This window comes from Nerophis lumbriciformis, linkage group LG15, assembly GCF_033978685.3.
Source record: "Nerophis lumbriciformis linkage group LG15, RoL_Nlum_v2.1, whole genome shotgun sequence".
Taxonomy (NCBI): domain Eukaryota; kingdom Metazoa; phylum Chordata; class Actinopteri; order Syngnathiformes; family Syngnathidae; genus Nerophis; species Nerophis lumbriciformis.
Window position 1 is genome coordinate 32,026,247 of NC_084562.2, and position 16,744 is coordinate 32,042,990.

A 16,744-nucleotide genomic window follows, 5' to 3' on the forward strand; every position below is an offset into this window, starting at 1 on the left:
GTATTATTTCAAACAATTAGATAATGAATAATTGTACTTCAAATATTTTTGTTTATTAAATATTTAGTTTTTTTTAATATTTTGATGAATTAGTTTTGTATTTATTGTGTTTTTTCAAATGAACTATTTCAATTATTTTGCAAAAATCAAATCAAATCAAATCAAATCAACTTTATTTATAGAGCACATTTAAAATTTACCACAGGGGTAGCCAAAGTGCTGTACAATGAGCAGGTTAAAAGATAAAACGAGTACCGAGCAAACACAACACAACACAAACAGAACACGATAAAAAATAAATAATTAAAATAGAATTAATAAAAACATAAAAACATAAAAACAGGATCACAGCAGGTGTATTATGGGGCGCCATTGCAGGATGGATATCACTCAGTGTTAAAAGCCATGGAATAAAAGTATGTTTTTAAGAGAGATTTAAAAACAGGAAGAGAGGAGGCTTGTCTAACACTCAGGGGTAGGTCGTTCCAGAGCTTGGGAGCAGCAACGGCGAAAGCTCTGTCACCTCTAAGCTTCAGCCTTGTGTCAGGGACCGTCAACAGCAGCTGATCGGCTGATCTTAAGGATCGGGTGGGGCAGTAAGGCTGAAGGAGGTCGGAGAGATAGGTTGGCGCGAGGTTGTTTAGACATTTAAAAACAAATAAAAGGAGTTTAAAATGTATTCGGTAACGCACAGGGAGCCAGTGAAGGGACGCTAAAATAGGGGTGATGTGCTCACGTCTGCGGGTCTGTGTTAGCAGACGAGCAGCAGAGTTCTGCACGAGCTGCAGGCGGGCGAGGGAGGCCTGGCTAATGCCAACATACAGGGCATTACAATAATCAAGACGAGTCGAGATAAAAGCGTGGATTAATTTCTCAAGATCATGTCTTGATAGAAGCGGTTTCACTTTCGCTATTTGGCGTAATTGATAAAAGCTTTTTTGAACGACGCTGCTGATTTGTTTTTCGAATTTAAAATCTGAGTCAAACTTTACCCCCAGGTTTGTGACAGAGTCGCTGAGATACGGGGTCAGAGTGCCGAGGTCAACGTTGGGGGAGGGAGAGCGACTTGGACCGAACAACATAACTTCTGTTTTATCTTCATTTAGGCTCAGGAAGTTAGCTGAAAGATGTATTATTTGATCTCTTATTCATTCGTTGAATCATATCAATTGAATTAAAACAATTTTGTATGCATTGGGCAAGATTCCATTCTTTTTTTCCTCCTCACCCTGACAGAATGCTAGCATATATATATATATGTTCCCCATACTGTATTCAAAACCGACATGTTTATATTGTATGTCCAGACTTGATAACTACTATATGAAATATGTTTCACAATTGTATAGAGGTCTGTAGGTGCCTAATTGTGTTTCTTAATTATTACATCACAGAAAAAGGAGAAAGAGCTGCCATGTCCGAGAAGAAGCCACAAGGTTCAGACGCTCGCCCCAAGTGTGGTCTGCGCAGTTGGAGTGCCGACAGTTACGTTTGGCGAGGAAAGAAACGCTCAAGAAGTTCTCGCAAAGCTTCCAGCGTAGGCGGGTGTGACACAGAGGGATCCCAGGAACTCGGGTTACGGTCCACTTCCTGTCCGAGGAAGCGCAGAGAGAGAAAGTGCAGCTGCAGCACTGTGGGAGAAGACATTGATGTGGTTTGTCGAAAGTCCTTGTCAAGGCGCTCCTTGCGGCAGAAATTCCAGGATGCGGTTGGACAGTGTTTACCTCTGCGGTCCCATAACCATCATCATCATCATCATCATCATTATGCACAGGCAGCCTCACGGCCTTTCTCCGTGCTATTCTGGTCCAAACGTAAGATTCATGTCTCTGAGCTCATGCAGGACAAGTGCCCTTTCTCGCCCAAATCTGAACTGGCCCACTGTTGGCACCTTTTTAAAAGCCACGCTGCCCATCCAAGTGCCCTCAAGGACCTGGAGGCTCACCTCAAACTCAGTGTCCCGTCCTCATCCGTACAGACACTCTCCTGGGAGGATATCTGCTGCTCCCCTCAGGAACCCGGAAGCAGCGCTCAAGAGGACCGGGACCTCACTTGTCCACTTGACGGCGCAGAGGACGTCGGCAGCCACGTCCTGGTCCCGGATCTCTTGCAGATCAACAACAGCTCCTGCTACTGGGGGGTGTTGAACCGCTTCGAGGCCGAGGAACTGCTGGAGGGTCAACCGGAGGGGACCTTCCTGCTCCGGGACTCCGCACAGGACGAGTTCCTCTTTTCAGTCAGCTTTCGACGGTACAGCCGCTCCCTGCACGCACGCATCGAGCAGAACGGAAAGCGTTTCAGCTTCGATGTGCACGACCCGTGCATGTACCGGGACGCCAGTGTGACAGGGTTGCTGAGACACTACAGTGACCCTGCTACCTGTCTCTTCTTTGAGCCCCTGCTTTCCCAGCCACTACCTAGGACCTTTCCTTTCTCCCTGCAGCACCTGTGCAGGGCGGTGGTCTGCAGCCGCACCACCTACCAGGGTATAGAGAGCCTGCCACTTCCCCCTCAGCTAAGGGACTACCTTCGACAATATCACGTCAAGTGTCAAGAGGCCAGTGCGGTGTGACGCAATCTAATGTGGAAAAGGAGTTCTGTTATAATACTGACAATAGATGGATAAACAGGTTCATTATTTACCTTCCGCTAGGCCAGGGGTCGGCAACCTGCAACATACAAAGAGCCAATTGAGCTCAATTCCCCCCCAAATAAAACCCACCTAGAGCCTCAAACTCTGTTCGATTCACCACTTATAACTTTGTTCCACTTGTGCTATAGAATTTATGAAATCAAACACTTGACAAAATACGACTCACATTTTATTTCTGGGTATAACGAAGCAAATCACCAAATTATTTTGAACACTAGAAAAATATGCACTGTTCCTTCTCTTATTAATGAATTTTAAAAAAATCAACTCACTCCAAAAATCTGAAGGCATACAACTGTGGCATATTTCATTTGACTAAAAAGGGAAAACAACAACCTCGTCATCAATGAAAGCAAATGAATAAAAATGTAAATAAATAAAATGTTTCTCTTTGGTTGACAGTTAAAAACAAAACAAAAACAAAAACAATTGCTTGGCACCAACAGATGATGCATGCACTGCAAAAACTGAAATCTAAGTAAGATTAAATATCTCAAATTGTCATGTCTTGGTGATCATGTTTAGTTTGGCTATGTTCTGTTTGGTTTTTGCACTCTGTCAGTTCCTGTTTTTTCACTCCCTGTTTTGTTTCCATGACTACCAATCAGTTCACCTGTCCTCACGACTCACGTACCTGATTCATTTGAACTCACGCACCTGTTTTCAATCACCACATGACTATTTAAGCCTGTCATTTTCTGTTGGTCGACCTGACGACATAACATTCATGCTCTGCACTCTTGACACGCTGCTTACTCTGTCCAGGTCATAGTTCATGCTGCTCTTTTCTTGCCACGTAAGTTTTTTGTTTATTCAAGCCACTGTTTTGTACCTCCGCTGTGAGCGCCTTTTGTTTGTTCCTTTTTTTCCATAGTTCTGCCTTTGTGCTAGTTTTGTTTTATTAGCCAAGTTTGTGCGTGCCTTTTGTTTATACTTTTTATAGTCTATTATTAAATCATGTATTTAACTTCACGCCATGTCCGGTCCAATTCTTATGCATCTCGGTAAAACAAACCACGCCAAAGTCCAAGTCTTGACACAAATAAGGGTGATATTTGCTTATTTTCTGTCTGATAAGATAATTCTTCTCACTAAGCAGTTTTTATGTTCGAGTGTTTTACTTGTTTTAAGGGTTTTGGTCCTAAATGATCTCAGTAAGATATTACAGCTTGTTGCTGAGATTTGATGACCTATATTGAGTAAAACATGCTTGAAATTAGAATATCAACTGTTGCAAAACTCACAAGTACAAAACTACTTTTTTAAAGTAATAATTTCTTATTTCACGCATGAAAAAAAAAAATCATGACTTTGACACAATTGTGTCTCATAATTAAAACAGATGACAGCCAAATGGACAAAGCTGTTTTATTTTCAAAGAAACAATAGAAAATCTGTACCGGTACTCATATAGTAGTACAGTTGTTATTAGTGAGAATATACCAATTTTAAGGTATTTTTGGGTTCATTGAGGTTAGCTAATTTGACTTGTTTTGGAAAGTCTTGACAAGCCAAATTTGCTTGTTCTATTGGCAGATAATTTTGCTTAATTCAAATAAAATAACCCTAATTTTTGTATTTTTTTTTCTTGTTTTTGAACACTGACTTTTTGCAGTGTGGAGGCTGTGACATACATTTCAATAGACAATATATTAAAAGGTTTTATTTTCATTTGACAAGATCCCAGAACTCTCCAAAATAACAACTGTTAAATTACAATAAAATAACTAAATAAAATAAAATTTTATAAATTAAGTAGCCATTATTTGTTAAGATTTTGTATAAAAGCCAAAGGGAGCCACGGCGGAGGCTTGAAAGCGGGTTGCAGACCCCTGCGATAGGCCTAGACCATGGGTGTCAAACTCTGGCCCGCGGGCCAAATATGGCCCGCCGTGTAATTTCACTTGGCCCTTGAGGCGATATCAAATTAACACTAAAGCTGGCCCTCCGATTATATACAGCGGCGGTGCCACCGCTAATTCTAATACTTGCCAACCCTCCCGGGAGTCTTCCAAACTTCAGCGCCCCTCCCGAAAATCGTCCCGTCTGCTTTTCAGCCAGCCCGACGAGTGCTGGCCCAGTCACATACGCACACACAATTGAATGCAACGCATACTTCATCAACAGCGATGCAGGTTACACTGAGGGTAGCCGAATAAAAACTTTAACACTGTTAGAAATATACGCCACACTGTGAATCCACACCAAACAAGAATGACAAACACATTTCGGGAGAACATCCGCACCGTAACACAACATAAACACAACATAACAAATACCCAGAACCCTTTACAGCACTAACTCTTCCGGGACACTACAAGGTGTGTGTGTGTGTGTGTGTGGGGGGGGGGGGGGGGGGGGGGGGTTTGGTGGTAGCGGGGGTGTATTTTGTAGCGTCCCGGAAGAGTTAGTGCTGCATAGGATATTGGGTATATGTTCTGTTGTGTTTATGTTGTGTTACGGTGCGGATGTTCTCCCGAAATGTGTTTGTCATTCTTGTTTGGTGTGGGTTCACAGTGTGGCGTATAATTCTAACAGTGTTAAAGTTTTTTATATGGCACCCTCAGTGTAACCTGTATCGCAGTTGATGAAGTATGCGTACAGAAGCCGCACATATCTTGTGACTGGGTCTGAACGATGTTAGAATGGATGAAAAGCGGACGTGACGATAGCTCGTAGAGTACGTTAAAGGCAGTGCATTTAAGGCACGCCCCCAAGACTGTGGTCCGGGTGGACGAGATCTAATGGCTGATGAACACCTTCGTTCGATAATGAAGGTTGCCTCAGCTCAAAGCCTGAGCCCCGACATTAATGAACTAGCATCCAAGAAAAGATGTCAGGTATCTGGCTTGGGCACATCAGATTAGATCAGTGTGTTGCAAACTGAGCAGTTTAAAGTCCTGAATGGTTGTTTTATTCATTGTTATTTTATTTTCAAATTTATTAGCCTGTGGAAAAAATGAATGTTGATATTTACCTCAGAAGGCTGCAAATAGAAAAGAGGCATTCTATTTTTATTTAAATTGTATTTGATATGCCATTGATATTTTTTAATGATTAATATTATTATTTGAAACTCGATTTTGCATGTCACTATAAAGTTATATAAGCCTTGCTTGTTCAATATTCAATGCAAAACTTGTTTGGGTCCCTATCAAAAAGGTTAATTTGTTCAACCTTGGCCCGCGGCTTTGTTCAGTTTTAAATTTTGGCCCACTCTGTATTTGAGTTTGACACCCCTGGCCTAGACGATACATCAAGTTTTCAAAAATCTATGTTTTTCTCCTCAAGCTCCAGCATATTGTTCACCCCCATTAACTTCTGTAGCCCTCGCCAGCCCCCTTACTTCCTTACTGAGATTCACAAGCCTCGCAAAACACGGCTAATACTGATGCTAATGAGAGCAAGACGTTTGTTCCCAAGAAAACAAAAGTGTCGCGTTTGCTTTAGATTTGCGGCAACAGACGTGGAACAAGTGACTCCACACTGTAAAGTTTGTTTCAAAACAGGCAGCAGCACAACAAACTTATTCCAGCATCTACATTTATTTTTTTTAAACTCAAGCCGAGTGTGGGATATGCAACTCTTTACAAGGCGAACAAGACTGCAACAACAGCAAATTGCCACTAAAAATCAGCTTACCGTGGTGGAATGATTTACACAAGGTGCCATGTATGATGAGAAAGGAGAACAGTGCACAGAGCGATCTATAAAGCAGTCGCTCTGCACATCCAAACCGGACAGCTCGTACACGTGTGTGCTGCTGCAAAACTCTCATAGAATTATTTATAACGCATTTAGTCATCAATATAGTGAAATATCACATGTGCAATAAAATGTACATTGTCTTTAACAAGGCCCCGGGGGTGGATGAGATCCGCCCGGAGTTCCTTAAGGCTCTGGATGCTGTAGGGCTGTCTTGGTTGACAAGACTCTGCAGCATCGCGTGGACATCGGGGGCAGTACCTCTGGATTGGCAGACCGGGGTGGTGGTTCCTCTCTTTAAAAAGGGGAACCGGAGGGTGTGTTCTAACTATCGTGGGATCACACTCCTCAGCCTTCCCGGTAAGGTCTATTCAGGTGTACTGGAGAGGAGGCTACGCCGGATAGTCAAACCTCGGATTCAGGAGGAACAGTGTGGTTTTCGTCCTGGTCGTGGAACTGTGGACCAGCTCTATACTCTCGGCAGGGTCCTTGAGGGTGCATGGGAGTTTGCTCAACCAGTCTACATGTGCTTTGTGGACTTGGAGAAGGCATTCGACCGTGTCCCTCGGGAAGTCCTGTGGGGAGTGCTCAGAGAGTATGGGGTTTCGGACTGTCTGATTGTGGCGGTCCGCTCCCTGTATGATCAGTGTCAGAGCTTGGTTCGCATTGCCGGCAGTAAGTCGGACACGTTTCCGGTGAGGGTTGGACTCCGCCAAGGCTGCCCTTTGTCACCGATTCTGTTCATAACTTTTATGGACAGAATTTCTAGGCGCAGTCAAGGCGTTGAGGGGATCCGGTTTGGTGGCTGCAGGATTAGGTCTCTGCTTTTTGCAGATGATTTGGTCCTGATGGCTTCATCTGGCCAGGATCTTCAGCTCTCACTGGATCGGTTCGCAGCTGAGTGTGAAGCGACTGGGATGAGAATCAGCACCTCCAAGTCCGAGTCCATGGTTCTCGCCCGGAAAAGGGTGGAGTGCCATCTCCGGGTTGGGGAGGAGATCTTGCCCCAAGTGGAGGAGTTCAAGTACCTCGGAGTCTTGTTCACGAGTGAGGGAAGAGTGGATCGTGAGATCGACAGGCGGATCGGTGCGGCGTCTTCAGTAATGCGGCCGCTGTATCGATCCGTTGTGGTGAAGAAGGAGCTGAGCCGGAAGGCAAAGCTCTCAATTTACCGGTCGATCCACGTTCCCATCCTCACCTATGGTCATGAGCTTTGGGTTATGACCGAAAGGACAAGATCACGGGTACAAGCGGCCGAAATGAGTTTCCTCCGCCGGGTGGCGGGGCTCTCTCTTAGAGATAGGGTGAGAAGCTCTGTCATCCGGGAGGAGCTCAAAGTAAAGCCGCTGCTCCTCCACATCGAGAGGAGCCAGATGAGGTGGTTCGGGCATCTGGTCAGGATGCCACCCGAGCGCCTCCCTAAGGAGGTGTTTAGGGCACGTCCCACCGGTAGGAGGCCACGGGGAAGACCCAGGACACGTTGGGAAGACTATGTCTCCCGGCTGGCCTGGGAACGCCTCGGGATCCCCCGGGAGGAGCTGGACGAAGTGGCTGGGGAGAGGGAAGTCTGGGCTTCCCTGCTTAGGCTGCTGCCCCCGCGACCCGACCTCGGATAAGCGGAAGAAGATGGATGGATGGATGGGTCTTTAACATCAGTACACACTAACAAGGAGCCCAGGATACTACATGGAAAAACCTGCGTTTATCCACTTACTGAAACTACACAGTCATCTCAATGTTTTACTTGATTATTTATTTGCATAATACTATTTACAGAATAATTTTATTCAAGACAGAAGTTTCAAGTTTGCACTTTATTAATCTGATTGATTTGTATCACTACTTAATGATTATTGGTATCTTTGTTGATTAACTGGAGTTTATTTCGCGTCTGCTGCTCGTCTGCTAACACAGACCCGCAGACGTGAGCACATCACCCCTATTTTAGCGTCCCTTCACTGGCTCCCTGTGCGTTACCGAATACATTTTAAACTCCTTTTATTTGTTTTTAAATGTCTAAACAACCTGGCGCCAACCTATCTCTCCGACCTCCTTCAGCCTTACTGCCCCACCCGATCCTTAAGATCAGCCGATCAGCTGCTGTTGACGGTCCCTGACACAAGGCTGAAGCTTAGAGGTGACAGAGCTTTCGCCGTTGCTGCTCCCAAGCTCTGGAACAACCTACCCCTGAGTGTTAGACAAGCCTCCTCTCTTCCTGTTTTTAAATCTCTCTTAAAAACATACTTTTATTCCATGGCTTTTAACACTGAGTGATATCCATCCTGCAATGGCGCCCCATAATACACCTGCTGTGATCCTGTTTTTATGTTTTTATGTTTTTATTAATTCTATTTTAATTATTTATTTTTTATCGTGTTCTGTTTGTGTTGTGTTGTGTTTGCTCGGTACTCGTTTTATCTTTTAACCTGCTCATTGTACAGCACTTTGGCTACCCCTGTGGTAAATTTTAAATGTGCTCTATAAATAAAGTTGATTTGATTTGATTTGATTTATTTATTTGCATGTAATGTGCCGTGCCACATTTTTATCTACAAAAGTGTTTTTTTCAAGACAGAAGTTTTGAGTTTGCATTTGATTAATTCCGATGTTGGGGATTGTTATTTATTTGCATGCAACGTACAATGCTACATTTTTGTTTACAGAAGTATTTTATTCAAGTGGAAGTATTGCCTCCAAGAGGAAGCTCTTAATTTAGTTTTTTGAAAATCAATCAATCAATCAATCAATGTTTATTTATATAGCCCTAAATCACAAGTGTCTCAAAGGGCTGCACAAGCCACAACGACATCCTCGGTATAGCCCACATAAGGGCAAGGAAAAACTCACCCCAGTGGGACGTCGATGTGAATGACTATGAGAAACCTTGGAGAGGACCGCATATGTGGGTAACCCCCCCCCTCTAGGGAGACCGAATGCAATGGATGTCGAGTGGGTCTGACATAATATTGTGAGAGTCCAGTCCATAGTGGATCCAGCATAACAGCAAGAGTCCAGTCCACAGTGGGGTCAGCAGGAAACCATCCCGAGCGGAGACGGGTCAGCAGCGCAGAGATGTTCCCAACCGATATACAGGCGAGCGGTCCACCCCGGGTCCCGACCCCGGACAGCCAGCACCCCATCCATGGCCACCGGATCTGTGTGTCTTCCCCTCCACAAGGGATAGGGGGGAGCAGAGGAGAAAAGAAAAGAAACGGCAGATCAACTGGTCTAAAAAAGGGGGGCTATTCAAAGGCTAGAGTATACAAATGAGTTTTGAGATGGGACTTAAATGTTTCTACTGAGGTAGCATCTCTAACTGTTACCGGGAGGGCATTCCATAGTACTGGAGCCCGAATAGAAAACGCTCTACAGCCCGCAGACTTTTTTTGGGCTCTGGGAATCACTAATAAGCCGGAGTTCTTTGAACGCAGATTTCTTGCCGGGACATATGGTACAATACAATCGGTAAGATAGGCTGGAGCTAGACCGTGTAGTATTTTATACATAAGTAGTAAAACCTTAAAGTCGCATCTTAAGTGCACAGGAAGCCAGTGCAGGTGAGCCAGTATAGGCGTAATATGATCAAACTTTCTTGTTCTTGTCAAAAGTCTAGCAGCCGCATTTTGTACCAACTGTAATCTTTTAATCATTGTATAAATAGTACAATTTATATCTGGTCTAAAAAGAACAACATTATACAAATTAGAATTTTCCCAAGCGTATTTGCAGCATCTGCGATGAGGTGGCGACTTGTCCAGGGTGTACCCCGCCTTCCGCTGGAATGCAGCTGGGATAGGCTCCAGCGCCCCCGGCGAACCCGAGATGAACAAGCGGTAGAAAATGGATGGATGGCTGGATATTTGCAATGTGTGCTGTGTTTTTGATTAAATAAAAGCAACACCTGTTTTGAATGATCTATGTCATTTGTATTCATTGGGTTTTTTTTTTTTTTAAAATAGGGGAAAAAATCGGAAGAAAAAAAAATCCTAAATCTAATTTTTGTGAAAAACATTGCAGATTTTCTTTTTAGCCCATTTCGCCCAGGCCTACCGTCCGCCATCTAGTGGAAGTGCAATAAATTGGGCGCTGGCATAGAGATGGATGATTGAAGATGATGTGAATGAATGATGGGTTCCCACTTCTCTGTGAGCGCTTTGAGTATCTAATAATAGAAAAACGCGATATCAAATCGAATCCATTATTATTATTATTGCATAATTTGTTGTAAATTAATAGGGGTGTTCCGATGTGACTTTTTCACTTTCAATGCTGGAGCCTTGATTGTTGGCCGACACCGATATTAATCCGATATGATATCAGCAGGAATCCTAGTACAGACTTTCATTATGCTGTAGTGTGAAATGTTTCTTCAGCATTGTCCACACGTTTAAGTCAGGACTTTGGGAAGGCCATTCTAAAACCTTAATTCTAGCCTGATTTAGCCATTCCTTTACCACTTTTGACGTGTGGTTGGAACACCCAACTGTGCCCAAGACCCTACCTCCGGGCTGATGATTTTAGGTTGTCCTGAAGAATTTGGAGGTCATCCTCCTTTTTCATTGTCCCATTTACTCTATGTAAAGCACCAGTTCCATTAGCAGCAAAACAGGCCCAGAGCATAATACTACTAACCAGAGGTGGGACCAAGTCATTGTTTTGCAAGTCACAAGTAAGTCTCAAGTCTTTGCCCTCAAGTCCGAGTCAAGTCCCGAGTCAAGACAGGCAAGCCCCGAGTCAAGTCCAAAGTCAAGACTGGAAAGTCTCAAGTCAAGTCCTAAGTCCTGCATTTTGAGTTTCGAGTCCTTTCAAGTCCTTTTAACCACAGACTAATATATTAACACAGATTGTGTATGCTTTTCAAACGCTGTATTTATTTATTAAAACAAGTGCATTTGAAATTGCAGGAAAGAAAATTGTGCTGACATTGCACTTTATAATAGCACTATTAACCAGTCATTTTAAACATTAACTCATTCCTTTACAGAACAAACACATTGAAAAATAAAGTGCAAATGTACTTATTTGTACAAAAGTGTTAACATTGAAAAAACATGACATATACGTGAACATAACAAAAAAGTTGTACTTTTTATATGTCAGGGCCCTATGCTGCATTGCATTTGCAAAAGACCAAATTAGCCAAGAGTCTGTCAGTCATTTGTGCACGATGGGGGCGTAGTATGATGCCACCATGGCTGAAAACTCGCTCCACTGGAGCACTGGAGGCAGGCACTGCCAAGACTCTCATGGCCACTCGGAACAGTGAAGGAAGAGTCTTCATGTTCAATGCCCAGAACAAAAGGGGGGAGAGAGTTGTTTTGGGTTGGTGCACTACTTGTAAGTGTATCTTGTGTTTTTTATGTTGATTTAATTAAAAAAAGAAAGAAAAAAAAATTATTTCTTGTGCGGCCCGATACCAATCGATCCACGGACCAGTACCGGGCCGCGGTCCGGTGGTTGGGGACCACTGAGGTAAACGACCAACAGTATGTCAGAAAGCTAGCTAAAACGGTACACATATTCATAATATAGTATACATTTTAACTGACCTTTATTTGACTATTTTTGTCTTTTTTTAGGTGGCTAAAATACGCGGTGCTGCTGACCGCCGTCTAACGTTACGTGTGATATATTGACTAACGTAACCCTGCTTAAAAAAAATCACTGAACAAAAAGTATGAATAAGGTAGTGAACTGCAACAGATTCCCGTGTTTGCAATAACGTTATAACGTTAGCAGTGAGTTTACAGCCTCACTGATTTAACTACACAGCAAATAAAAGTCACATTACTTAGCCAATAAACGTTATCTTACATTCAAAACTTACCGTTCTTTGTGCAACTTCAAATGCCGGACGAAGTTGGAAGTTGTTGCCTCTCCATCAGTCATTTTGGAACCGCATGTGTTGCATACTGCAAACCGTTTTGTGTTGACCACCTCGTAATTTTTATACCCAAACAAAATTATTTTAGGTATCATTTTTTGTTCACTGGCGTGTGGTTTGGACATGTCTTCTTCGTTGGTTGTCCTGCAATTTGATTGGATGAATGCTGTGTGATGAAAACAAAGTAGATCTAATTTGATTGGCTGTTGTACTGAGAGCACACCAGCTGACACACGCAACGCTGATAGACAAGTACACAATGAAAAATACGGAGCGCTCCCGAATAACTTTTTCATCTTTGGGTTTTGGGGAAAGTAGCAAGTCATGTCAAGTCATGTCAATTCAAAAGGCTCAAGTCCAAGTGAAGTCACAAGTCATTGATGTTAAAGTCTAAGTCGAGTTGCAAGTCTTTTTACATTTTGTCAAGTCGAGTCTAAAGTCATCAAATTCATGACTCGAGTCTGACTCGAGTCCAAGTCATGTGACTCGAGTCCACACCTCTGCTACTAACCTCTCTCTCGCCAGATCCTTGTAGTTCGCTGAGCTCCACACAAGGATCTGGGACTTCTCAATAGGAGATGTATTTCAGAAGGCAGAGCCTTGTAAAAAAATCATTGTATGTGATTGGATAAATCACTTGTCCGTTTTCTTGAATGACGTGGTACTTCAACCACTCACATCGAAATCAACCCGTGACGCTGATGAGAGCGAAACTGGGAAATTCAAAACAGAACAGCCGACATATTGGATAACGACAGAGTGAAACGTTCTCTGTTCATCTTTTAAATCATTAATATTCGATAGATTCAACTAAACAGTTGCAATAGCAGAATCAATGTCAGCACACGACTCCTCGCTGCGTGCCGCCATTGTTGTTTGAATCAAACAGTCGCTTCGGCGCTACGTCATGTCTATGAAATCCCGCCCGGCGATCCTGATTGGTTCATAATTTTTTGCTATCTTGAAGGAGTTTGCAATGCCTTTGAGCCCAGATCCTTGTGTGGAGCTCAGCAAACTAGAAGGATCTGGTGAGAGTCAGATTATAATATTACCACCACCATGCTTGACAGTAGACATGGTGTTCCTGGGATTAAAGGCCTCACCTTTTCTCCTCCAAACATATTGCTGGGTATTGTGGCCAAACAGCTAATTTTTTGTTTCATCTGACCACAGAACTTTCCTCCAGAAGGTCTTATCTTTGTCCATGTAATGTCAGATGACATTTTTTTTTAGCTGTTTGGCCACAATACCCAGCAATATGTTTGGAGGAGAAAAGGTGAGGGCTTTAATCCCAGGATCACCATTCCTACAATCAAGCATGGTGGTGGTAGTATTATGCTCTGGGCCTGTTTTGCTGCCAATGGAACTGGTGTTTTACAGAGAGTAAATAGGACAATGAAAAAGGAGGATTACTTCCAAAATCAGTAGGTTGAGTCTAGGGTGCAGTTGTGTGTTCCAACAGGACAATGACCCCAAACACACGTCAAAAGTGGTAAAGGAATGGCTAAATCAGGCTAGAATTAAGGTTTTAGAATGGTCTTCCAAAGTCCTGACTTAAATGTGTAGGCAATGCTGAAGAAACAAGTCCATGTCAGAAAACCAACAAATTTAGCTGAAGTGCACCAATTTTGTCAAGAGGAGTGGTCAACAATTCAACCAGAAGCTTGTGGATGGCTACCAAAAGCGCCTTATTGCAGTGAAACTTGCCAAGGGACATTTAACCAAATATTTTTACAATATACTGTATATATATATATATATATATATATATATATATATATATATATATATATATATATATACAAAAGTTTATATACACTTGTAAAGAACATAATGTCATGGCTGTCTTGAGTTTCCAATAATTTCTACAACTCTTTTTTTTTTGTGATAGAGTGATTGGAGCACATACTTGTTTGTCACAAAAAACTTTCATGAAGTTTGGTTCTTTTATGAATTTATTATGGGTCTACTGAAAATGTGTTATAATATATATATATATATATATATATATATATATATATATATATATATATATATATATATATATATATATATATGTCTTAATAAGGTTATCCAAAAAATAGTGCTCGATACCGTAGTAGAGCGCAATATATGTATGTGTGGGAAAAAAATCACAAGACTATTTCATCTCTACAGGCCTGTTTCATGAGGGGGGGTACCCTCAATCGTCAGGAGATTTTAATGGGAGCATTCGCATACCATGGTTTATATAGGGCACAGAGTGGGTGGGTACAGGCTGGCCTAGGGGCGTGGTGATTGGCTCATGTGTTACCTAGGAGGTGTTTCCGTCTGTGGCGGCATGCTGTTACAATTTCCCTGCGCTTGTTGAGGGATGACAGGTCTGGACGGTAAATAATAAACAGTTTCTCTTTCAAGCATAGGTTGCATCTTTTATTACCACTATTGTAAGGTGTGCTGGATGCAAGAATTTGCCATGTTATTGAATATTCAACAGTATTGTCTTTGAGGTCCCAAATGTGTTTGCTGAGTTCCGTGATATTTCGCAGGTTTTTGTTCCTGAAAGAAGCCTTGTGATTGTTCCATCTGGTTTTGAATTCTCCCTCGGTTAATCCTACATATGTGTCGGATGTGTTAATGTCCTTGCGTATTACCTTAGATTGGTAGACAACTGATGTTTGTAAGCACCCACCGTTGAGAGGGCAATCAGGTTTCTTTCGACAATTACATCCTTTGTTGGTTTTGGATTCGCTCTGTCTGAGGGCCGACGGCTCATTTGCAATTGTTTTGTTGTGGTTTGAGATGATTTGTCGTATATTGCAAATGAGCCGTCGGCCCTCAGACAGAGCGACTCCAAAACCAACAAAGGATGTAATTGTCGAAAGAAACCTGATTGCCCTCTCAACGGGGGGTGCTTACAAACATCAGTTGTCTACCAATCTAAGGTAATACGCAAGGACATTAACACATCCGACACATATGTAGGATTAACCGAGGGAGAATTCAAAACCAGATGGAACAATCACAAGGCTTCTTTCAGGAACAAAAACCTGCGAAATACCACGGAACTCAGCAAACACATTTGGGACCTCAAAGACAATAATGTTGAATATTCAATAACATGGCAAATTCTTGCATCCAGCACACCTTACAATAGTGGTAATAAAAGATGCAACCTATGCTTGAAAGAGAAACTGTTTATTATTTACCGTCCAGACCTGTCATCCCTCAACAAGCGCAGCGAAATTGTAACAACATGCCGCCATAGACGGAAACACCTCCTAGGTAACACATGAGCCAATCACCACGCCCCTAGGCCAGCCTGTACCCACCCACTCTGTGCCCTATATAAACCATGGTATGCGAATGCTCCCATTAAAATCTCCTGACGATTGAGGGTACCCCCCCTCATGAAACAGGCCTGTAGAGATGAAATAGTCTTGTGATTTTTTTCCCACACATACATATATTGCGCTCTACTACGGTATCGAGCACTATTTTTTGGATAACCTTATTAAGACATATATATATATATATATATATATATATATATATATATATATATATATATATATATATATTATAACACATTTTCAGTAGACCCATAATAAATTCATAAAAGAACCAAACTTCATGAAAGTTTTTTGTGACAAACAAGTATGTGCTCCAATCACTCTATCACACAAAAAAAAGAGTTGTAGAAATTATTGGAAACTCAAGACAGCCATGACATTATGTTCTTTACAAGTGTATATAAACTTTTGACCACGTCTGTGTATTTGTATACTGTAAATATATATACATATATATATATACATATGTAAATATATATGTATGTACACACACACGCACACACACAGGCACGCACACACACACACACACACACACACACACACACACACACACACGTGTTACACACACACACACACACACACACACACTCACACACACACACACACACATGTTACATTTAGATTTCTTAAATCAAAATACATTGATTTCTTAAACTTCTGATTTTCATTTGCAATACACACACACACACACACACACACACACACACACACACACACACACACACACACACACACACACACACACACACACACACACACACACTGTGGACAATAATACAATGTCACTAATTATCAACCATTAATTCTAAAATGGCTAAGCACTCAATAAAAATGTTTTTGTATTTCATCAACAGATCCTGTTTGGTCAGAACAGTTCATGAACATATCCAGAACGAACAAACAAGAAACATACCAGTTTACAGCCCAAGGCTAATTTCCATCCATCAAACTCCATAAAAGATGCTAAGAGACATAATATAACAACAAAATGTAATAGTTTTTTTTAGCAACAGGAAGAAATCTTTGTGTACGTACAAAAGCTTTGTTGTCATTGTAATGAAGACATAATGAAATTACAGCAGCAGCTCTGTTAGATAAGAGTATAAAATAGAAGAATAATTAAGGAAAATCATGTAAACAAACTATTATCAGTTCTTCTTATGGTTATAG

At 42.0% G+C, this 16,744-nt stretch overlaps 1 protein-coding gene across 1 annotated transcript; it reads left to right on the forward strand.

Moving 5' to 3' along the window:
• The first annotated feature begins 1,414 nt into the window (after positions 1 to 1,414).
• Positions 1,415 to 2,572, forward strand: socs4 (suppressor of cytokine signaling 4). The gene has a single exon (XM_061975424.1). The coding sequence runs from the start codon at positions 1,415 to 1,417 to the stop codon at positions 2,570 to 2,572; it is 1,158 nt and encodes a 385-aa protein (XP_061831408.1).
• Positions 2,573 to 16,744: the final 14,172 nt, after the last annotated feature.